The following is a 22,864-nucleotide window of genomic DNA, read 5'->3' as shown; positions in this document are numbered from 1 at the left end:
TTCCCTTCTTCCCTCCCCTCCTCTCTTCCCCTCCTCCCCTCCCCTCCTACTTCCCCACCTCCCTCCCCTCCTCCCCTCCCCTCCTACTTCCCCACCTCCCTCCCCTCCTCCCTTCCCCTCCTCCCTCCCCTCCTCCCTTCCCCTCCTTCCTCCCCTCCCCTCCTCCCTTCCCCTCCCCTCCTCCCTCACCTCCTCCTTCACCTCTTCCCTCATGTCTCCTCCCTCCTCTCTTCCCTCCCCTCCTCCCTCCCCCTCCTCCCTCCCCTCCTCCCTCCCCTCTCCCTTCCCCTCCTCCCTCCTTCCTCCCTCTCCTCTCCCCTCCCCTCTCCCTTCCCCTCCTCCCTTCCCCTCCTCCCTCCCCTCCTCCCTCCCCTCCTCCCTCCCCTCCTCCCTCACCTCTCCCTCCACCTCCCCTCTCTGTTCCCCCCTCACCTCCTCCTTCATCAGCAGGAGGTCAACCTCTGGACACCATACAGAGGGGAACCACATGTGCATTTCACGGGTTCTCTTCCCATGTCCACGGACCACATGGCCACACCTGGAGCTGGAGCCCACCTGTGGCTCATCCTGCCGTGGCCATGAGCAGCGTGACCTCCTCACCGTCCTCCCTCCTAGAGATGAGGCTCAGACCAAGGGAGAAACTAGGCTATTATGAAAATCTCTGCGGACAGCTTCACTCTCAGCCGCAAGGAAACCACCTCTGACATGAGAGAATGGTGTGACCGATGGCTGGGCCACCCTGCTCCAGAAAGGGGGGGGGGGGGCATGTGGCTCCAGCGCCCATGAGCACACACAGAGGTTGTATCCTGGTCCCCTCCAGCAGGTGGCCTTCGGCCCACACCTACACTTACGGGAACGGCCGCACTCACCTTAAGATGAGCCCTTCGTCCTCTACAGGCGTGGGAGGCAAGAGCCGACTGGGGATGTGCCCCATGACGCCCCCCCCCCCCCGTGGGACGGCGTGCCTGGGCACGGGAAGGGGCCTCTGCAGGCTCCCCCAACCCGGTCCTCACCGCCCGCGTCGTCTCCCCCGTCCTACGGAGGGCTTCCGAATTTGTCCCCAACCAGTTTTTAATCACGACGCCTGCCCCCTCCCACGTGCGTTTCTTCGTCAGACGGAACCGTGTGCTGTCCGCAGCGTCTGTCCGTCCGTCTGAAAGAGGCTAGACGAAAGACACTTCAGTGGCTCCAGACCTTGTATTGAGCAGAAAAAACTCTTAATTACGCATTTGGTTTCTCAACGAATTTTCACAGGCAAGTGGACGCTCAGCTGACACGGGCCCAGTGGGTGTTGCACAAGCGTCCCAGTGAACAGCCAGAGTCTCATCAGACCATACGCTTCACGTCTCCAGAGGATGATTGATCGGCTTTCTTGGTTCCAGGAAGCCCAGGTTTGCCGGCCGGCCTCAAGATGGCATTTCCTGGGTCTGTTCTCGTCCGCTGACCTGTGGAGCCGGAGAAAGCTGGGCCCGAGCCACCGCGTGCTGGTTCCCGACGGAGCCAGGCGCCCGCCAGAAGGCCACACTGTCCTTTCCTGAGAGGTTTATTTCCCAGGCTGGGAAGGTGGAGGTTGCCAGGAATGGGACAATATCCCATCAGGTTTGCCTGACTCAATATTTCCCACGCTGCTTTTGTGAAATGGTAACTAATGTGACACGAATTTTAGGAGGGTTCCATGATCAACTAAGTTTGGGAAAGATGGCATGTGTCTTGGAGCTAGGAAGAGACTAAACTTTTTTTTTAATTTATTTTGAGAGAGAGGGAGAGGGGGAGAGCACAGGCACAAGCAGGGTAGGGGGGAGAGAGGGAGTCCAAGTGGGTTCTGTGCTGACGGCATAAGGCACGATCTCATGAACTCTGAGATCACGACCTGAGCCGAAGTCGGATGCTTAACTGACTGAGTCACCCAGGGGCCCCAAGAGAGAATCTTAAGCAGGCTCCACGCTCCACACAGAGACCAGCACGGGGCTCGATCCCACGACCTGGGATCATGACCTGAGCTGAGTCAAGGGTCAGACACTCAACTAACTGAGCCACCCAGGTGCCCCAAGAGAAGGAACGTTTTTAACTGTGTTTGATCCAGCTTCCATAATTATTTTTGATCTTCCCCCTTACACACACACACACACACACACTACTATAACATGTTAATATCATTGAACATAGCTTGAAAACAGTGCTGTAAATTGCAAAGATTGAATTTCTCAACAGCCGCGCTGGGGCTGTAGCTCCCGGGGGCCCCTCCTCGCCAAAGCAGTAACAACACCGACAAACGCGAGGTCATGTGTTGACACGGCCTGTGTTCACAGCGCTTCTGGACCCTCTTTCGGAGCCACTGTCCCAGCCCTCAGCAGCCTCAGATCAGAGCCTACCATACCCAGCAGCTGGCCTCAGAAAACAAGGAGACTCCTTCGCCGCTTCCCGACTCTTCCCAATTTCAACTCTGGAGAAGCAGGTGGGTGACAAGTTCGACCTCCTCCCTCCTTCCCGCCCACTTTCCCTCTGGCCAGCCTGGCTTCACCTGTCAGAGTTACTCCTTGGGCATCAATCAGAGCCTCTCAAATGCCACAGGATTTCCACCAAATAAGTTTTGTCACGCTACAGGGTAAGTTATACACGAACAATGCTAACATCATCAAAGAAATAAGTCAGAATTGCCTGAATGTGGCAGTTATGATGAGCACCTTGTTTTAGGATTTTGGAATAGCGACATCCCCCCCAAGAGGCTTTGGCTTTTTTACTCCCCCTCCCCACCCTAGATCATAATATAACGTCATGCCTCATCATCAGCTTTGATTTTCTCCAAAGCAATCTGATTCTCTGTCTTTGAAATTTCAGGAAAATGTCGAATATGCACCTTCTGGGCGTCTTGCAAAATGGGAGGCGCAATCTTCACGTAATCATTGTTTTTGCAGAATGAATTTCTAAAAACTCAAATTTTTCCTATCTGTTTTCCTTGCAAGTTACCATGAACTTGAAGGAACACGGCCTCTGACCCCTGGGCATATGAGGCAGGTGCTGGTGGCCACCACAGGGGTCTGGCCTAAGTTCCCGAAGCTTCTCGGGCTGATGAGACCCTTGCTAATCCCGTAACACCCACGCATCACCTTTCTTTGGCATGTTCGGATTCATCTAACTGGAGAGAACCTGACATTTGCTTTTTCTGAAGAATGCCCATGTTTCAGGTCAACAGGATTCACTGAAGGTACAGGCCTACGGCAGAGTGACCCTCAGGTCACCGTTGTGACTGCCAACGTTTTAACATGTCGCTAAGAGGAGGCAGTAGGCAGGTAACTCTGGAGCGACAGAACGCACAGGGAGGGGCCCGTCAGCTTCTGCAGGGGCAGCAGAGATGGGCGGACCGGTGCAGGGGGCAGGTTATCTGGTGAACGATGTCAGGGAAGGCAGACAGGACAGCTGACCGTAGGATGCGGGCTCCTTTACGTAAAAGCTCCTCTAGGATATGACCTCCCTGCCCACCCTCTAACGCTTTTCTGATCACCGGTGTTTAGAAAAGAAAACCTTATTTGATGGCAGAAGGCAGACCTTCGGGGGCCATCCCGAAGCCACCGGTGTTCCCTGTGGATGACAGAACGGCGGAAGTGGTGCAGAGCGTCCTGCTGGAGCGAGGGTGGGACAAATTTGACGAAGGAGGGTAGAACCGCGACGACTGGAACCTGTATCGTGGGACTTCCTCCTGCAGGATGACTGAGCGCGTCAGTGTGAAGCCGGGGCAACGGCTGGGCCACCACCCGGGCACCACCAGGCGGCCTGGAAGGACCACCGGGCCAGGCACCTGACGCGCATGGAAGAGGACGTCCGGCGGCCCCCTGCACGAGTTCATCCCGCTGACGTTCGTCATGCCCGACGACGACAAGTTCATGGCTGAATACTCGCGGGAGAAGCACGTGACAGCCGCAAAGCACAGCTCCTGGATCTGCAAGGCTGTGGAGCCGTCTCGCGGGACGGGGATCATCATTTCCAGTGACGTTAAAGACTTAGTCTTTGATGATACATACATAGAACGGAAATATACCTGCCACCCTTTCCGCGTGGGCAGAGGTAAACCTGACCTCCGCATCTGCGTCTGTATCACGGGCTTTAAGCCTTTGACCATTTACGTTTATCGGGAAGGGTTGGCGCGCTTTGCCACGGAGAAGTTCGACCTGAGTAATCTGCAGAACAGTTATGCCCCCTTGACCAACCTCAGCATCAACAAGTCCGGGGCCTCGTATGAGAAAATCAAAGAAGTGATCGGTCGCGGCAACAAGTAGACCCTCAGCCGGTCCTTCTCTTACCTTCGCAGCTGGGACGTGGACGGCCTGCTTCTGTGGCAGAAAATCCACCACATGGCTATTCTCACGGGGCTCGCCATCGCTCCCTCGGTCCCCTTTACGGTCAACTGCTTGGAGCTCTTTGGGTTTGATATTTTGATTGATGACAACTTGAAACCGTGGCCGCTAGAAGTCAACTTCAGCCTTGCCCCGTGGCCGCTAGAGGTCAACTTCAGCCCTGCCCTGTCCGTGGATTGTTCGGCGGACGTGTCTGAAGAGAAAACTCATCCACGACACTGCTGAGCTGATTTACTTGCGGGGTCTGAGGCACGGGAGGGCAGAGGGTAGTGACGGTCCCGGGGGAGCGGTGGGGTCCCCCTCGCGGAGCTGGATGCCGGTGGGCTCAACCGCGTGGGCAGAACCCTTCCTCGTGAGTCCCTCTTTCCGGTCACGGGCAGACCGTTTAAGGAGGAATCTGCAGTGAAGAAGCCGTAAAGATATGTCCCGAGAGTAAACGTGCCTCCCAGCCTAGGGAAATGACGAGTAGGAAGAAAGACCTTCTCCTTTCAACAAGAGAACCCCCCCAAACCAAGCCAAAGTTAAAGGGCAGACATACGCCCCACAAAGCCTCATTCCATTCATGTCCCTCATCCAAGCGTGCACCCACCAGACAGGCATCGCCCCGTGCGTCGCCTCAGACTAGAGCAAAGTGCCAGATCTCCAAGAAGGGAACTTTGTTCTCATTTTTCCTTTCAACGAAGCAACTTTTGGAGCTTCCAGGAATAGATTAAACGTCAGGAGAATAATCCAAGGGTTCCAGAAACGAATGAACAAACAACACTCCCAAGTGGCAGAAAAGGAAAGAAACAAAGAGAAGGTGACACGGCTTTTGGAAAACCAAGGATTCCCTTGCCGGGGACTGCAATGGCTCAGCCCCTGCCCCTCTGCATTCAGCACGCTGACCACATCGCTGGGGCCACCGACGTGGGTGTAAATAGAAATATAGAAATATAGCAACCCTGGGGCGCCTGGGTGGCGCAGTCGGTTAAGCGTCCGACTTCGGCCAGGTCACGATCTCACGGTCCGTGAGTTCGAGTCCCGCGTCGGGCTCTGGGCTGACGGCTCGGAGCCTGGAGCCTGTTTCCGATTCTGTGTCTCCCTCTCTCTCTGCCCCTCCCCCGTTCATGCTCTGTCTCTCTCTGTCCCAAAAATAAATAAACGTTGAAAAAAAAAATTAAAAAAAGAAATATAGCAACCCTGACAAAGTAGAGCATGTGCAAATGATGATTAAATTACATGACCTAACTGGTGTATTTGCTCCAATTTCTTGGGAAAATACCACACAGCCTCTTCCCTGTCCTTGGGAATGCTTTATCACAGTTACACTGTGCATTTACCGAAACACGAAAACAAAAGATAATTAGCGTATCTTTTAAGGACTCTGAGGTGAAAACGGTACAAAAAAGGCCAAGGGTTAACTTTTTGTGTGTCAAGGAAGGAAGTGACTGCTCTCAGTGCCCCCATATGATTCCTTATGGTGTTGGCACTCGCAGTGGCCTCTGAACACCTAACAGAATCCTACTGTTCCATCTGAATGGTTCAGAAAAAAGGGGGAGAAGAAAGTTCCAGCAGTTAGCCCGGAGGCTGGACTGTGTATGTTGCTCATTGCTTGGTTTCAGGCATAAGCACATTTATTTACTCCCAGCCTTATTCCAGAAGAGATTTGAAGGAGTCACGTAAGACTGTAAGCACATCCAGATTGCCCTGGTCTTCTATCTCAGCTTTCTACTTTATAGTATTTGGCAAACAAAGGAAAGGGCCTCTCCCGCACATATGGAGACGCGCTCTAACGAGACCAAGCCATGTGGCTACCATCACCCGAAAGCCAGAGATTAGATCTCATACCCCCTTTCATCTTGAGCAACAACTCAGACGAGAGGGTGAACGTCCCAGAGACGTGCGCAGCACATAACGTTAAGGAACGATGATTTCATTTGAGCATGTGAACCTCTGCAGCCCCGGGTCCGCTGTCTGGAAAACACGCACGATCCGGGCAGTATGCTCGTCAAGGCAAAATGCGGGCCAATTAAACTGAAATAATAGTGGGCTAACGGGAGTCTTGCAAAGGCGACAGGAATCCTATGTGTGTAGAGTTTGTATCAGGTGCACGCTTGTGTAAGGGACACGGAGGGAAGACAGAGACGCGGTATTCTGGGGGACAAGAGCCAAAGCCCCAAAGTCCAGAGACGTCTCCAGGAGATAGGAGGTAGTCCCTTAAAAGAATCCTTGGGTTTCCACCTCCGGGGAAATGGGATATGTGTACCTTTCCTTATTCCTTCGCAAAGTACAATCGAAGAAGCTAGACCGCACCAGGGCACCGGGGGAAACCCAGGGGTCATGGAGGGGAAAGAAGGCAGTCCCACTAGGGACCCCAAGCCAAACAGGGTGTTGGGTTTGGGGCTTGGGGGGGGGGTGCCTCATACTCTAAACTGGCCACTATAGGAGCTGACAATGCCAATGGACACAAAGACCCAAGAGTCTCTGCGAGCGAAGGACCAGGAGACGAGCAGCTGAAGGGGAATTTAACTAAAGGAGCCTGCGGGACGCTGGGCTCTTTGACCCCAGGAAATCTCTAGGGAGCTAGAAACGCCCCGCAGTTGGAGGTGAAGGTTCTTAGTCCATTTCAAAACTGGGTCCCATCTCCCTTTGACTCGAGGTTAGAAGCAGCCAGCAGCAGGGGACGCAGGAAGTCATGAGAATCTCCCGGAAGGAAGGGAGAAGTAGGAGAGAAGTGTGCTCCCGGGACACAGCGGTCACACTGGGCTGGAGTGCGGCCCCCACCTGCCCAGCCCTCCCAGTGCGGAGTGGCCCCTGAGCCGGAAGCTGCTGGGTAACGTGCGAGCGGGTCGCAGAGGCATGGTGGCCGGCAGGGCGAGGCAGACCCCGGGGGCAGGGGTCTGACCTTCCAGACTCTTCTTGTCTGCTGCGTAGACTCCCCATGTTCGCCCGTGCACACTGTGCAGACTGTGGAGGAGCTCGTGTGGGGCCTCTTGGCTGCCCTGCAGGCGGACCCCACGAGGAAGGGACACTGCGAAGTAAGCTGTGTCCCCACGACCCCCGGTGAGATGCTCACGTCCCCAGGCGGGGTACCCCGCGACCTCCCCGTGAGCAGTCACAGCCTTGCAGTAGGACAGCAGGCGGGGTAGCCGAGGGGTGAGGGAGGGTTCCCGGCTTGCACTGCGGGGAGATGGCCTCAGGCCGGGGGGATGGGCTGCCGGGTTGTTCCTGCCGGACTCGGCCCGCACCCGGCTGGGCTCACTCCTCCCCCAACCGCCCTCGCCCCTCTGTGTGGCTCTTCCGAGTTCAATCTCTCACTTCCTTTCATCAGAAAGAAATTCCTTCTCTCTCGCTCACCCTCTGTGTGGAAAACCCAAGGAAGACCCTGGCCTACCCCGACCGTCGATGACAGGACAGGCCTAGGTCGCGTGGATGTCATCATCCCGGGGGGTGAGGGGGTTAGGGGCGCCCCCGGGGAGCAGGGGGAGACTTTCCTGGAGGCAAGCGTGGGGTGCGGTGCTCAGAAAGGGACCCGGCAGACACGGGGGTTGCCTGCAGAGCAGATCGCCTATGAAAACGGAAGGGCGGTCAGATGGGGAGATGCAGGGAGACTGAGGCCGGGAGTGGCCCCTGAGGCCTCGACGCCACCTGAGTCAGGTGGACAGCAGATGTTGGGTGGAATCTGCTTCAGGAGAAAGTTACGGAAGGGTCCCAGACACCCACGGGGCCTCGGATCCCTCCACGGTCAGGACCAGACTGAACAAAGAACACAGCCGAGCAGCGGCTCTCGGCACCAGTGAGGGCTGCCAAAGTGGTCACTGGCCTCCTGGAACTTTCTGGACCCTCTGCCTCATGTGCCCCTCCCCCCACCATGTTCACCCACAGCTGCTCCCAGAGGACGGGCCCTGGGCTTCGGGACCCTTGTCCCCTCAGAGGAGGAGGAGCCCAGCAGACTCAGGAGCCCAGCTCGAGGCTGGGCCTCCCTGGCCGTTGGCATATTGTGAAGGGGGTGGGGTGCCCATCGATCCAGCGGGGCCGTGCAGACCACATCAGTGCCTTAAACTGGGGCGGGTGAGCATCCCTGAGACCCTCATAGTCACGTCACTTGTCTCTTCTGAGCTGGGAAACCGGGATGGAGCCTGGCGGCGAGGGTCCCAGGGCACCTGCCTCTGGGCACCCCCGCGGGGGGTCTCCCGGCCCCTGGCTCTGCCTCCTCGCGGAAACGCAGAAACCACCTAAACAAGCCTGGACCACCAGACGGCACCGATGCTGGACACACGAGGGACACTGGTGCTTTCCGAGGGCAGACGGGGGTGAGGAGGGTTAGCTCCTGCCGTGGGAAAGAGCACACATTCCACGGTGGGCTGAGGGCTGCTGCAGCTGGCCTGGGGGTCTCTCGAGAAGAGACACGGGGATCTGGGCAGGAAGTCCAGCGGCCAGGACAGTAAGTCCTGTCCCCGAGTGCACGGTGCCATCAGGCAGAAACCTGGCCACTAGAGGACAGAGAAGCCACAGAGCTGCTCGCTAGAGGCAGGCGACCGGAGTGGGGACAGAGCCAAGGACCCTCCTGGTCTCACACGTCCACCACCCTTGATCGGAAACTCGTGCGGGAACGCGGGCTGCGGGGAGAGCCCTGTTGAGTGCATCCCTTCGGGGGCCCCCCAGGTGGTAGCAAAGGCCCCAGGACGTCGCGTCCTCATCCCGGGACCTGTGAAGGTGAACACAGCTGCAAAACCAGCGGCACGTGCCCTCCCCTCAGATTCGGCGCTCCGTGCACCGCTGACCTTCCGGATTTTTTCCTCAAAACCCTTCTGCCCTAAAAGGAAACCAAGGTTCCTGGACAATAGCTGATGCCATCCCTTGAGGCAGGAGAAGTCAGGAGGGGTCTGTGTACTGGGTGGAATAGTGTCCCCCCAGAGTTCCCGTCCACCTGGGACCCGCGAATGTGACCTTGTTTGGGGTCACATGTGGTCTTTGCAGAGGCTTAGGATGAAGTCATTGTGGAGTAGCACAGGCCCTAAATCTGATGGCCGGTGTCCCTGGAGGAGGAGGGGAATCGGGGCACAGACACAAACAGCGGAACGGCCACGAGGACACGGACGCAGAGCCCCAGCCCCTCTGCTGTCACAGGCGGAGAGCGCCAGGAATCACCCGCAGCCCCAGAAGCGGCGAGGCCAGGGACAGCCTCCCCGGGGGGGCCTCCAGAGGGGGTGTGGCCCTGCTGCAACCTCAGTCGGGACTCCTGGCCTTCGGGGACCGTGGGGGGCAGGCTGCCACGGTGTTCCTGCAGCAGGCTGCCGTGGGTTGTCACGTTTGTTACGGCAGCCACAGGGAGCGGGGACAGGCTGCCACACGCTGTTCCCGTGAGCATCACATACTGAATCTGTGAATCAATTTTTACTTCTTTCAGAAGATCTAATCTAATTAGAACCCACCTTCATTGTTTAAAAATTTTTTTTAGACTTATTTATTTTTGATAGACAGAGACAGAGAACAGTGGGGGAGGGGCAGAGAGAGAGGGAGACCCAGAATCCGAACCAGGCTCCAGGCTGCGAGCTGTCAGCCCAGAGCCCGACGTGGGGCTCGAACCTGCAAACTGCGAGATCATGACCCAAGCTGAAATCGGACGCTTAACCGACTGAGCCCCCCAGGCGCCCCTACCACCCACCTTTAAGTGCTCAAGAAAAAGTGGTTTCAATGTCACACTGACTCAGCCGAGCGTTACTAAACAAAGTCCTCGTGTTTGTGACCACAGCCTTCTGTGTTCACAGAGCCTCTGATTTTGCAGAACCAGCAATAATCAGGGTTATGGCGACCCCATCACGGGATGGACTCGCTCACTTGTGCCAGAACTAATTCCCAAAACGTCTGGGGCACTGTTGTCACAGTTGGGAGGCGGGGCAAAGATGCAGGAGGCTTGGGGTCCACCCCGATTTGCTCCGGGCCCCTGGCAGGGGGAGGGGGGGGACACGGGTAAGTAAGTGGTGGGAACGCAGTTTGGGACGGGCTGAGGGGGGAGGGGACCAGCGGACTGGAGGGCCTGCCCCTGCCAGGAGGGTGGATCACGGAAGGCTTTCCAGAGGCAAAGTGGCCACACCAGCCTCCGGAGGACAACGGTGGCGGCTCGTATAAGATGGGGCGGGGGCTCGTCCCAGGGAGGGGAGCTTGGAGAAGGCTCTGGAGAGTGGGAGGGAGAGGCAGGCAGGGCAGGTGGGGCCAGAGCGGGATGAGCTGGGATGCCACGCTCTGAACACAGATATTTTCCTTCGGGAACACACAGAGCACTTCCAGTGAAAAAGGGGATGACTCCGTCATGGATCTTCTCCCACCCACCCCCACAGCATTCCCGGGAAATCTATGTGTCACACGCACAGACAGGCTGAAGTAGGGAGCCTCCAATCCGCCTGGAGGTCTTCGGGTCCTCATTCAGAACGCGAGCCAAGCTGGCCCCCTTCTCGAGCCTGAACGCTCACTGTGCTTTTTCTAGGCGTTTTTCATGCTGCCTTTGTGACCAACTGCATCCTTTTATATGCTGCTTGCAAATGCGTGTATATTCACAAAATAATGTACTGCGTATCACCAGACTCCACATCCAATAAGAGCCTTGAGCAGGTGCTAAGAAATCTTGGGGGAGTGTTAAGAGCCTTGAGGAGGTGCTAAGGAACCTTGAGGAGGTGCTATGAGCCCAACTGGAGTAAATTCCACCTTTTTGGACGAAAGTGTGAAATGCATTGCACTGAGTGAGTCCTGATGACCAGTGTGCCCGGATGCACACACACCAGCCCCACACCCCATCCTGTTCTGATTCCAGACCTCACACGCGAGACTGCCGAGGAGTTCGGCAGGTATGTGTCCTGAAAACCGCCAGCCAGGCTGCTCTTCTGGCTCCTGAACACAGTTTACCCACAAAAATTTCATTAGTTTCTCCTCGCTCACCAGGAACAGAAGTTTCATTCTTTCTATTTGGTACAGCGGTGTTTCGTTTTGTCTGCTTTAGTGAAAATTCTCAGGAGAAGCTGATTCAAAATAAAACAATCAGCAAGTTCATTTTTTTTTTTTTTTAAGCCAAACCTAAAGCAGCTTTTCCATAACGGGTTACTTTTACCTGTTAATCTGAAAGTGATTATGATCAGAAAGGAAAAGTCCTCTGTCCCACATAGCTGAACTAGAGTGCTTTTATTTTCCTTCAGAGCTGAGACAGCACATTGTCCCTGGGTCACTTTATTATTTTTTTTAATGTTTATTTATTTATTTTGAGAGAGAGAGCACGAGCAGAGGAGGGGCAGAGAGAGAGGGAGAGAAAATCCTAACCAGGCTCTGAGCTGTCAGCACAGAGCCCAACGTGGGGCTTGAACCTACAAACCATGAGATCATGAGCCAAGCTGAAGTCAGATGCTTAACCGACTGAGCCACCCAGGCTCTGTCCCCCAGTCACTTTAAACAGCATTACCAAAATATTGAGGGCCTCAGTAATGCGTGCACGATAGACTTTAGAACTGAAATAATTATGGGTACCAAAACATGATTTTTCATGTCGATCAAATGAAAACACAAGTACATATTGAAACCGTGTACATAAACCCACATCTTGCGATCAGATTTTTCAAGGAGGTATTTCTCCCCTGTGACAGGGGGACTCTCCCCATTAGTATAAAAACCAGCTAACTGCCAATGTCCTGCTCATGTTCAAGGCAGCCTACGAGACAGCAAAATAAACAAGAAATGGGTCATCGTTTTGACTTTGAGATTAAAAGATCGTAAGTCTCAGGAGGTGGCTTGCTGTCCTTGGGTCGGGCTCCCCATGGGTTCACTTTGTAGTGACTAGAACCGTCTTCCTATCTGACCTGGCAAGGTCATGGGTGTTAGAGGTCACGGAGGGTCAGGCTGAGCCGCTATAATCCTGGAGGAAGGGGAACCCAGGCGCAGGTGCAAGTTGAAACCACCTGCGGACGAAAAGAAGCCGGTTATCTCTTCATCAGTGGGCCCGAGGGGGCTGCCTGCTGAGCACCCGGCTTTATCTCTGTCCTCCCGGGCCTGTCATAGGGTGGAGCTGGCTCTTAAGATGAGCGAAGAGGGGTGGTCTTACTTTGGTCCTGGAACTCATGCTTTCACGAGCCCCTTGTTCTCCAACCAGTGTTGATCTAACCACCTGTCCTGACCAGGAAGCCTGGGGACAAGGGGGTCTCTTCCTTGACGATTTCTGGATGACTTCGGTTGTCCTAAAGTTTTATGTGTTCCCCATCATCTCGGGCAGTGAATATACTATCAGTTTTTTATGTCTGTTTTAGCAAAGAAAACTATAATTGGGAAGTCACACAGAGCGTTGGGTGTTGAGGGACGACCCGCTTCTGTCCAGGACCATGTTTCCAGCCTCATATCTGAGCTTCAGCCGCCCAGACGCACACTGGGTTTCCTGGTAGCCCGTGGAGTAGACAATCTTGATGGTGCCGTCAGGGTATTCCCTCCTCTTGAAGCAGGACGTTTGAATCTCCCTCTGCCTGTTGCTGAACACAATGGTTCTGTCGCCGTTCCTGACGGGGAAGAGTAGCCTGGTAAGTCAGCCCCCTTGGCGGCCGGAGCTGCCCCTGTGCAGCACATTGGGGCTGCGTGGGCATGAGCGAGGTCCGGAATCCTCCTTCCAGACCTTAGTGAGCGAGGGCAGAGAGCGTGAATGGCCAGAGCAGGGGAGGCGCACAGCGGGTTCAGGGTATTGACAGAAACTCGGTCGGGCTGAGAGCAGGTGCGCTGGAGAATGACAGGGTGGTGGGCCTGTTCACTCAGTCTGAGGTCCTGGCTGGAAGTTTTACCTTGAAGGAGAGAGGCGGGGTCGCAGGGGACTGAGGGACCATGATGGATAATCGTTCAAGAAGAGTGACCCAGAGCCCATGTAGACTGCCCTGTGAGGAAGCTGAGAAAAGTCTATCATGACGTCGGGCCACGGGGAGCCGGCCGGCTGCCGACGGCCTCGGGTTTTACCCTCTGCACATCGGGCGTCAGGGAGGAGCGTGCCCTCGGAGCACTTTCTCAGTGTGTCTCAGAGAAGTTGTCCTGCTATCGACTCGGGTTTCTAGACGGGGGCATTCACTGAAGACTCAAAGTATTTTTTCGGTTGCAACTCAAGATGACCAAGGTCAGGGAAGAGAACAAAAACCAGTGTTTTCATTCATGTTCTCCATAGAGGGAACCAGATCAAGGTCATAGACAAAACCTCAGGGTCAGTGACATTATTTTCGATTATCACCCTTACACAAATACTTAGACTTCTCCAAAAAGTTGAATTAATCTGAAGAAATGCTTGACCGTGCACACCTGTCGTGAAACTGGCCTTTCCACACTGACAGCTGTCCCGTCAGGAAACACGGTCTCTGCGCGTCCGTCACTCAGACGTTTCACTGTCCCATCCGGAAACATGGCTTCCTTTGGGCCATCAGGGTGGTATTTTTCTGTGGGAAACATGTTTTAAACGTGGCTCTCCCTAGTCTCCCTGCTGTATCTCTCAGCTGCTCAAACATGTTTCACGGCGACCCATCCCACAAAGGATCGGTATTCAAGACTCAATTTTGTACCCTGCTCTACCATTTTTATTTGAATATCTTGTTCCAGGCAGATTGACCGTCTTTGGTCTCATTCGAACACGAAATCGGTATTCTCCCAGCTTTGCTCAGATTATCCCCCCAGCTACATTTTTCCTTTCCTTCCATGTATTCTCTGGCCCCTTCAAGGTACAAAGTCGTCATCGATCCCAGAGCAGCTTGGGCTTCCGAACGCCTTTGACCCTTAACTGTTGTCAACCTCCGCTTCTGGTTTTCCACAGTGACTCGGGGTGTCAGACCAGGAAATGTGGTAAAGATCCTGACTCCCTCCATAGTGGCCTCCATGGATGACGCTGACTTACAACCTGATGCAAGAGGCAGAACACTTAGGGATGTCTGGTGGGCTCAGTCCGTAGAGCATGCAACTCTCGATCTCAGGGTCATGAGTTCAAGCCCCACTTTGGGCGTGAAGCCAAAAAAGAGGGGCGCCCGGGTGGCTCAGTCGGTTAAGCTTCCGACTTCGGCTCAGGTCATGATCTCACGGTTCGTGAGTTTGAGCCCCACGTCGGGCTCTGTGCTGACAGCTCGGAGCCTGGAGATGCTTCGGATTCTGTGTCTCCCTCTCGCTCTGCCCCTCCCCCACTCACGCTCTGTCTCTCTCTCAAAAATAAATAAACATTTAAAAAAAAAAGAAAAGATGTTGAATCCAATTTAATTGACCCATTTCTATTTGCGTTCTTAAAATATTCATTTGCTGGGGCGCCTGGGTGGCGCAGTCGGTTAAGCGTCCGACTTCAGCCAGGTCACAATCTCGCGGTCCGTGAGTTCCAGCCCCGCGTCGGGCTCTGGGCTGATGGCTCAGAGCCTGGAGCCTGTTTCCGATTCTGTGTCTCCCTCTCTCTCTGCCCCTCCCCCGTTCATGCTCTGTCTCTCTCTGTCCCAAAAATGAATAAACGTTGAAAAAAAAAATATTCATCTGCTTCTTTTTGTTTTGTCAAACGTTGGCAGTTGCTGGCAGATAAGAGGCAGCCCAAATGTATGTGAGAAAAATAAATGTGGTGACAAATCTGACAACCGAAGAAAAATTCTACCATTAAAATAGTTTTTAGCAAAAAACTATAAAAGCTTGTTTTCGTGTGGTAATTGATGGACCGCCCAGAAGAAATTGGGGGGCTCTTTGGAACAAGACTTTTGAACACTGAATTCACGGACTTCCCGGTACTACTCAGTGGACAAGTCTGTTGATTTGTACGGATTTACAAGAACGCGTGCGTAACGCACAAACACATCTATAAAATGGCAGGAAAACGAGGCCTTTGGCTCTGCTCCCGAAATGCCGATCATGGGTAGCAGTTTTGAAGGTACGGGACGTGCCTCCGAGGACAATAATAGGGCCTAGAATTCCCACGGAGAGAGAATGAAATACGGATCGTCAAAATACCTTTCTCTTTTGGGAGACCTGAATTAACCTCCATCAGTCACCTGAGGCGGCACGTGTGAACTAGCAGGTGTAATGTTCCCTTCTCAAAACCTTGCTGAAGGTCCCTGAGGACAGCAATTGCCCTGGGGTCCACCTCTCCACTCACTTGTCGAGTCAGAGCCTAAAGGACAGGTCGTGACAGTAAAGACCAAACGTGACCCAACGAGATACACATGAGCATCGCTGGAAAGCACGTTGAGGAGAACATGAATGCCCCTGGACCATCCGTGAGGATCTGTTTAACAATGACCTTGACTCTCTCAGCACCCGGCAGGTCAGACGCTCTGGAAACGGCCACTGCCACGTATCCAGTAATGCTAAATAAAATAACACGGAAACCCACGTAAACAAGCTCCCACACTCCAGGCAAAGGCCACGCACGCACGGCAGCGGCCGCCGAGAAGCAGACGGAAGGGGAGCCTGAGCACGTGGTCTCCGCATCCTTGGCTCGGCTCCTGGTGGCTCTGCTGGTGATCGGAGCTCATCCCTGCTTACAGATGACACACACAGAGGTCACTCCCCGGACACAAGGATGAACTAGGAAACACCCACCCCGGGCAAGGGGAGCACACCAGGGAAACTGCCCTCTTCTGAGCTTCCCGAAGAATCTGAGTCCAGATCGCCCCCAGACTAGACACCAGCCTGGAGGAGCCCCTGGAACCTCTGGCAAGAGCAGGCACGGAGCTTTCTGGATTGGCAGCCCCAAGCCGGGCCCCGCCTGGGGATGGCTGCCCAAGGCAAGCGGACACGTGGAACCACAACCATGGAACCGGCCAGGGAGCCACCGTGGGGAGCAAGAGCCAGCACAGAGGCATCACGGGGGCTCTGAGGCCACCAGCGTGATGTTACCAGAATCGGACCATAAAGCGGAGGTGTGCGGAGTGGTTGAAGAATTACAAGAAGAAGTTGAAAACAGGAGAGAAGTGATATTAGCCAAAAAAGACTAGGTTAATTTGAAAAATACCTAAATGAAGTGAAAAATATAATCTTTAAAACTAAAGCTAAAAATACGGCGCCTGGGTGGCTCAGTCAGTTAAGCATCCAACTTGAACTTGATTTCAGCTCAGGTCATGATCTCACCGTTCGTGAGATCAAGCCCGGAGTCGGGCTCTGTGCTGACAGCGTGAAGCCTGCTTGGGATTCTCTCTCTCTCTCTCTCTCTCTCTCTCTGACCCTCCCCTGCTTGTGCTCACTCTCTCTCAAAATAAATAAATAAGCTTAGAAAAAATTAGAGCCAAAAGGTGCATTAAGTTGATGTAATATTCAGCTAAAGAGAAAATCGATGAGCTAGGAGATAATTTTAAAGGAATGTAACAAAGACAGGAAAAATATAATGTGACGAGCGACAAGGAGTGTAGGGGGAGGCGGGCTCATACACCCGCAACTGGAGGGAGAGAAACAGGGGAGGAAGGTCATGCTGATGAGGACAAGAGCCGAGAACTTCCCTGAACCTGTAACAGGGCTGCTGGATCAGATGGACGGCGCCCCGTGACGTTTGACGATGACTACTAATGATTTCTAGAGTAAGTGTGCCCACATGCGTGTTGCACAGAACATACACCAGCCATTCATTGCTTTCCTGAAATTCAGATTTAACAGGGCCTCCTGCTACGTCAGCAGCCCTGCTCACGGAAGACGGGAGTCATTCAAGCAGAGATGCACGCCGTCCCCAACGCACTGAATGCAAGCCCATCTGCAACCGGACCGGTCGTAACGAGCCAGGAGACACAACATTTCCTGAAAGCGGCAAGAAAGAAAAGAATCACCTTCAAGGGAAGAAGTTAGGTGGAGGCCAGACCTTCCAACAGATGCTACAGGAGGCAGAAAGGAAGCTTCAGCATGCAGAAAAATTCGTCTTTATCCTTTTGCTCAAAATTCTCCAGTGATTTCTCTCCGCATGAACGTCCAGGTTCTTACCGTGTCTCCCCACACAAGGTGCAGGATAACAACACCCCCTCCCTGTGTACCCCCTCCGTTGTCTATCTTCTTACTTTCCTCTGTAGCTTTTAATACGTGTTGGTTTTTATTTACTTATTTCCACCTCTCTGTTGTCTGATCCCAGGAGTTGCGCACGACCCCGTTCTCCCTCGAGCCTTGTGTTGATGCTCTTAGGGCTCTGCTTCCTCTGGGGCCGGAGCCCCTCTCTCCTTCCTCATGCTTCTTCCTTGACCAGTGTAACCAGCTTCTTTGTGTTTAGTATTTATTTCAAATGACTGATTTTTGCCTTCGTTGATGCTTTGTACGATAGCTTTGTTTTTTCCTCTTTCACAGATTTAAGGCTTTATATGTATTTTGTTTTCATTAATTATATTTATTACGTTTCGTGTTTGACTTGACTTTCCTCTTTAACTGCTTGAGGTAGAGACAAGTGCTCATGAATTTTTGGTCTTTCTTCCCTAATATAAACACGCGCGCCTATAAATTGCCTCCACGCAACTTTTTGGTTACATCCTTCCAATTTTGTTAGCATTTATTTTTCCAATGCAGTTCTAAGGGATACTTATTTTTTACTGTAGTTTCTTTTTGGTTTTGTGTTCACGAGTTATGTTTGAAAGTGCCTTGAAATAATTTCCAGATGTATGCTGTGTTTTCTTATTGCCATTCATTTTAATTTAGCTAAGTTGTTATCGAACCATAGCTCGTATCCCTACCTTTTCTTTGAAATCTGTTGTCTTGCTTGATGGCCCGCGATGGAGTCCTTCTCCCCCACAACGTTCCGTATGCGCTTGAGAACACCGCGTATGGCGCATAAATGCACAAACGCCTTCAGATGAAGGTTTCTAGTGTTTTCAAATATTTCAAATATTTTGTTCTCTTCCTGGTTTTAAAATCAGCTCAAGTTATTAAGTAGTGACAGAAGTTGAGTGTCGGTTGAGTGTCCTGTTCCGAATGTGATGCAGACGCCTGTCAGTGATGTGGGGAAATTAAATCCACACCACTTAAGCAAAAGGGGAAAGGATCGCCCTGGGATTGATTTCTGCTGTCACTCAAACAGGACATAACTATGTGTTGTTTCTGTCGTGCCTGGGGGCCCCTTCTCATATCTCCCCCACGAAACGAGGTGCTCCTTGGGCCCCCCGGGAGCTTTCCCTGCCCCAGCTGGGGACTCACGAGCAACAGACTGTAACTGACATGCCCAACCTGGGTGCATTCATCACATTTCCTGCAGAGACAAAGGGCAACTGCCTGGATGTGAGAAAAGTACACTCGGGTGTGAACTCAGGTCATTCGTGTGCTACTTGGTTAACAGGAGGGCTGACCCTGCGGGTGGTTTTGATTCTGGGAATTACAGACTCGGAGAAATGGAACCACCACACCCACCACGTGGGGAAGTCTTGGTTTTTGTAAAATTGCAGTGTGGTTGGTTTGAAAAGCAGAGGACAGAGCTAACCCATCTAGAACCGATCTCAAAGAACAATAAAACTGAAGCGTCGGAACCGATGAAACACGTGTGTGGTTTAAAGTCATGAAAGCAAAGTATTGAGCCTCTGGAATTAAATAACCCACGTCTCGCACATTGGACAAGGAGCCTGATCTTTCAACAGAGACGGCTGGTGGCTATTCACAAACTCGACCCTTGTCACAGCCTCTGCTGAGGGCGTTTCTAGCATTTCACCCCCTCTCCGGACTTGCCAATTGGGCTGAAGGCAGTTCCAAAACTATTTGCAGGGGTCAGGGAGGATATTTAGCAATGTCTCCAAGTGTTCAGCCCAGCATGGAATCCATTTCCAAGTTGGCCCCAGATCAGGAAGTGGTATTTTTCCTCTGCTAAGAAGCCAGATTTAACCATTCCTGCTGCTAGAGGCCAGGCAGGAAACAACACAAAAGTACAAAACCCAAAGGGCAGAACGTTGTTCACAAATGCAGGTGGCCAGGCAGAGAATGTCAGAGGCTGAGAGTAGAGACAAAGCTGCAGAGACATAAAGGCAGAAGGCCGCCCCCAAGTTCATAGGAAACTAGCTGCAAGGGATTCTCACATGTTGGAGTTAGCAGATCTCTTTGGCGTTAGAATTAATATAACAACTCATTTAGGGGCGCCGGGGTGGCTCAGTGGGTTGAGCATCTGACTTTGGCTCAGGTCACGATCTTGCGGATTGTGGGTTCGAGCCCCGCGACAGGGTCTGTGCTAACAGCTCGGAGCCTGGAGCCTGCTTCGGATTCTGTACAGTCTCCCTCTCTGACCCTCCCCTGCACTCTCTCTCTCAAAAATAAACAAACATGAATATTCACATCTATACAAATAACTCATTTAAAATGTAAACCCTCAGCCACTGCAGAGGCTGGAGGAAAAGGTGCATTTGGAGTGAAGGCCTAGTCTGGGAGGGGCTCTGTGGAGCGAGCATAGGACAGGAGGAGCGGGGGGCCCCGGAAGTGGCTCGGGATTAACTCGGGGACCAGACTGACCCAAAGACTTCCGGGCTTCGCCACGCGTAGCACCAAGCGTTGTCACCCACCCCTCACCGAGGAGGACCCAGAAATTGGTATCACACACAAATCCCATAGTCAGCATTGTGACATGGATATAAATCACATTCCATCGCGGGGACTCGATGGACGGCCACGGAAGCCCTTTGTCTTTAAAGACCCAAGTAAAAAGTCAGCAACAAAACCGCCTGCTTATTCAGATCCTAGGTATTTTCCCAAAAAGAAGGAACATGGCAATGCTTAGTCCACGACAAAAGCATTCTGTGGTGACCTACATTGGTGACACGGTGAACATGCTTGCCTCCAGTCCCCTCCAAGGAGCCCCACTGGGCGACAGAATACGAAAGACAATCCAGCATGCTCCAGATCTGTTTGCAGACCCACAGAACACCGCTGTTGTTGCCAAGCGTTCCGAGAACAGTTTGGGAAATCTCGTGGTTTCCAGAGCCGGATCACCAACCCCCCCAGCGGCTAGGGGCGAGATCTGGGGGGCGGGGGAAGGAGACCAGACATGCAGCGCCCCCCGCACTGTCAGCTCCAACAGGGCTGGTCGTCACAAGCCGTGGCGCCGCCCAGGGCGCCCTGGGCACCCCGAGCCAGTGTGGTTCGGCCACCATTCTTGGCACTTGCCGCCCGCTGGCCCGCGGCTCCCTGACCAGTCCGTGGGTTGGCACTCTCCCACGTGATATCGATGTTATCTCATCAACAGGGAGGTCAGCCTGCCCAGGGCCACTCAGTGAGGAGTCAAAGGTGGGCTGACCGTGGTCCCCTGGTCAGCATCTCTCTGAAACGACCCCCTACCCAACGGTGCCCCTGTTGGGTTAACTATACGCCCACCCCACCGACGTCACTCCAGCGAAGAGAACAGCAACACCCTCATGTGTGTGTTCTGCCATTTTGTTTTATTTCACAATTTTGCTTAGACTCCTTAAAATAGAAGAAGGGGCACCCGGGTGGCTCAGTCAGTTGAGCGTCCAACTCCTGATGTCGGCTCAGGTCCTGGTCTCACGGTTGGTGAGATAGAGCCCCGCGTCAGGCTCTGCACTGGCAGAGCCTGTTTGGGATTCTCTCTCTCTTCCCCTCTCCCACTCATGTGCTCTCTCTCTCTCTCTCCCTCTCTCTCTCTCAACATAAATAAACATTTTTTAAAAATAGAAAAAGAAAACCAAGGAATGGAATCCAGAGGAAAAATACTCATTTTCTAGAACATTCTTTCAGGCTACTTTAGAAATAAGACTTGTATAGAAACTATAACCACTGTGTAATTAAGCTAACTGACTCCATTTGCTGAACACAACATGTTTAAAAAATTTAAAAACTTATGCCCTTCTGCAGGGCGAGCATTCTTGGTACTAATCACGCCCACAGAAGAACAGCCATGTAATGTAATGTAATGTAACGTAAGGAGGTGCCCTACAGCCACGTCTCAGGGAGACACCCGTGAAAAGGTCCAATTTTCCGATCCAACCCCCAGCCTTTGTTGGGTCCACCTGGGCTCGGCCCACAGCAGCTTGGGGTGACGCCAGCCCCGTCATCAGGAGGCAGCCTGCTCACTGCGGTAGGCCGTCCCAAGTGCACGGTCTTCCGGAAGACACCGAAGCCCAGGATCAGGGCTCTGTTTGTTTCAACCAAGAAGGCAGGAGCTCTGGAAGACGGAAACAGCAGTAGTGACCACAGCAGACGGGGAGGACGCTGGGAATCCGATCTACTCTCCACTCTCTCAAAATTTCACTCCAGAGCAAATAAGCAAGGAAAAGACTTCAGCACATCCACTGATGAAGGGATAGACCCAAGGGATAGACCCAAGGCAAGAGGGACAAGGGGGTGGTGGCTACTTGGGAGAACGGGGTGCCTGGGGGCACCTGGGGACGAACGGGTGCACGAGGCTTCGAGGAGGAGAAAGCCAGCTGCCTCGTCTTGTGCCCACAGCCTTTGAGGTGTCCTAAGATTGAGTGACTGATGCATCCATACATACGTATTCAAGAAAATATTCTTCTCATAGACCTACCTGCTGAGATGGGGAGATAAGGGATTGAAATGACATGGGTTTTTTTCCTCCCTGAAAGCCCCAGGTAACAACTCCAGTAAGAAAAACACACTGACGTGAATTCAAGTTGTCCCTGCAAGTTGCGTTACCTGTTGTTCATTTACTGGAACGTTCCATCTGCTTATAAGAGCACGGCTCCACCTTCATATAGACCAGAGTTAACACACTGTCTCCCTCTCTCTCAGCCCCTCCCCTGTTCTCGCTCTCCCTCAAAATAAGTAAATAAGCTTAAACAAAAATGAAAAATGTTTTTCCTGTTGGAAAGGGTGTTGCTTTATTTCCTAGAAATAAACTGGCAGCCAAGGAGGCTCGAATTGTCCCCTCGGAGAGAGGCTTGCCTGGCCTCCAGGTCCAAGCCCCTGGGGCGGTCTGCAGGCATGGGTACAGGTCACACAGGAACTTAGGGAACAGGGGACATCTGCAGTGGCCTACCTCAACATCTGGGTACGGCCTTTCTTCCTCCTCTTCCTCCTGCTTTATCTTGGTGTCCACATGGGAAGCTCCTGCTTCTACGGGAAGATTCTGTGGAAAGAGAACACGAGGGCTCTGTGCACCCGGGCGATGGACGGACCTTGGGCCGCGTTGGGTGCCTCTGTGAAGGTTTATATCTCCAGCCCCCTTGTGTGTGCGATCTGGGCCCGGATGCTCAGGGGACGGCAGTGCGCGTAAGGAAATAACGCACTGATGGGGAAGGTGCCCTCAGCTTGTGCACGTGCGACCTGAGGTGTGGAGGTGAGGGAATGTGCTTTGCAGCCAGAATAGCCCAACTCAAAATAAAACAAAACCCAGAGGAACCTCATGTATGGTGTTGGAAAGGGCAAAGCAGAATGTGGACTTTTCTGGAGAGGACGGGAGGTCGGTGGGACCCATATTTTCCCACCGGTCGCCTGCTGTTACAACACAAGTTCACATCCCAAACTTCCTCCCGTGCAGAAAATTATTCCATTTCATTGACATTTGTTGTTGAATAATAAGCAGGCCGCTCACCAGGGCTTGAAAATATTTTTGATTTATTTTCCTTTGATTGTACTAATTTTGATTAAAAAGT

At 53.1% G+C, this 22,864-nt stretch overlaps 1 protein-coding gene and 2 long non-coding RNA genes across 4 annotated transcripts; all 3 read left to right on the top strand.

Annotated features, from left to right (window-relative positions):
* Positions 1-3,352: 3,352 nt before the first annotated feature.
* On the top strand, positions 3,353-5,272 carry TTLL2 (tubulin tyrosine ligase like 2). The gene is given in 7 exon segments (XM_045500945.1): positions 3,353-3,394; positions 3,513-4,466; positions 4,500-4,543; positions 4,545-4,624; positions 4,627-4,752; positions 4,755-4,898; positions 4,901-5,272. Coding segments are annotated over 7 exon segments (1,758 nt in total). The 3' UTR covers positions 5,269-5,272.
* Positions 5,273-7,237: 1,965 nt separating this feature from the next.
* LOC123609297 lies at positions 7,238-14,355 on the top strand. 2 transcript variants are annotated; one of them, XR_006717728.1, is made up of 3 exons: positions 7,238-7,369; positions 12,620-12,883; positions 14,054-14,355. It is a non-coding gene; the product is annotated as an uncharacterized LOC123609297 (long non-coding RNA). The 2 variants fall into 2 exon arrangements; XR_006717727.1 differs by lacking the exon at positions 7,238-7,369 and adding an exon at positions 9,945-10,304.
* Positions 14,356-16,478: 2,123 nt separating this feature from the next.
* LOC123609298 lies at positions 16,479-22,080 on the top strand. The gene is made up of 2 exons (XR_006717729.1): positions 16,479-17,279; positions 21,105-22,080. It is a non-coding gene; the product is annotated as an uncharacterized LOC123609298 (long non-coding RNA).
* Positions 22,081-22,864: the final 784 nt, after the last annotated feature.

This window comes from Leopardus geoffroyi, chromosome B2 (genome assembly GCF_018350155.1).
Source record: "Leopardus geoffroyi isolate Oge1 chromosome B2, O.geoffroyi_Oge1_pat1.0, whole genome shotgun sequence".
Lineage (NCBI taxonomy): Eukaryota > Metazoa > Chordata > Mammalia > Carnivora > Felidae > Leopardus > Leopardus geoffroyi.
The sequence above is the reverse complement of the archived record's forward strand: the minus strand, read 5'-3'. Positions and strand labels throughout refer to the sequence as shown.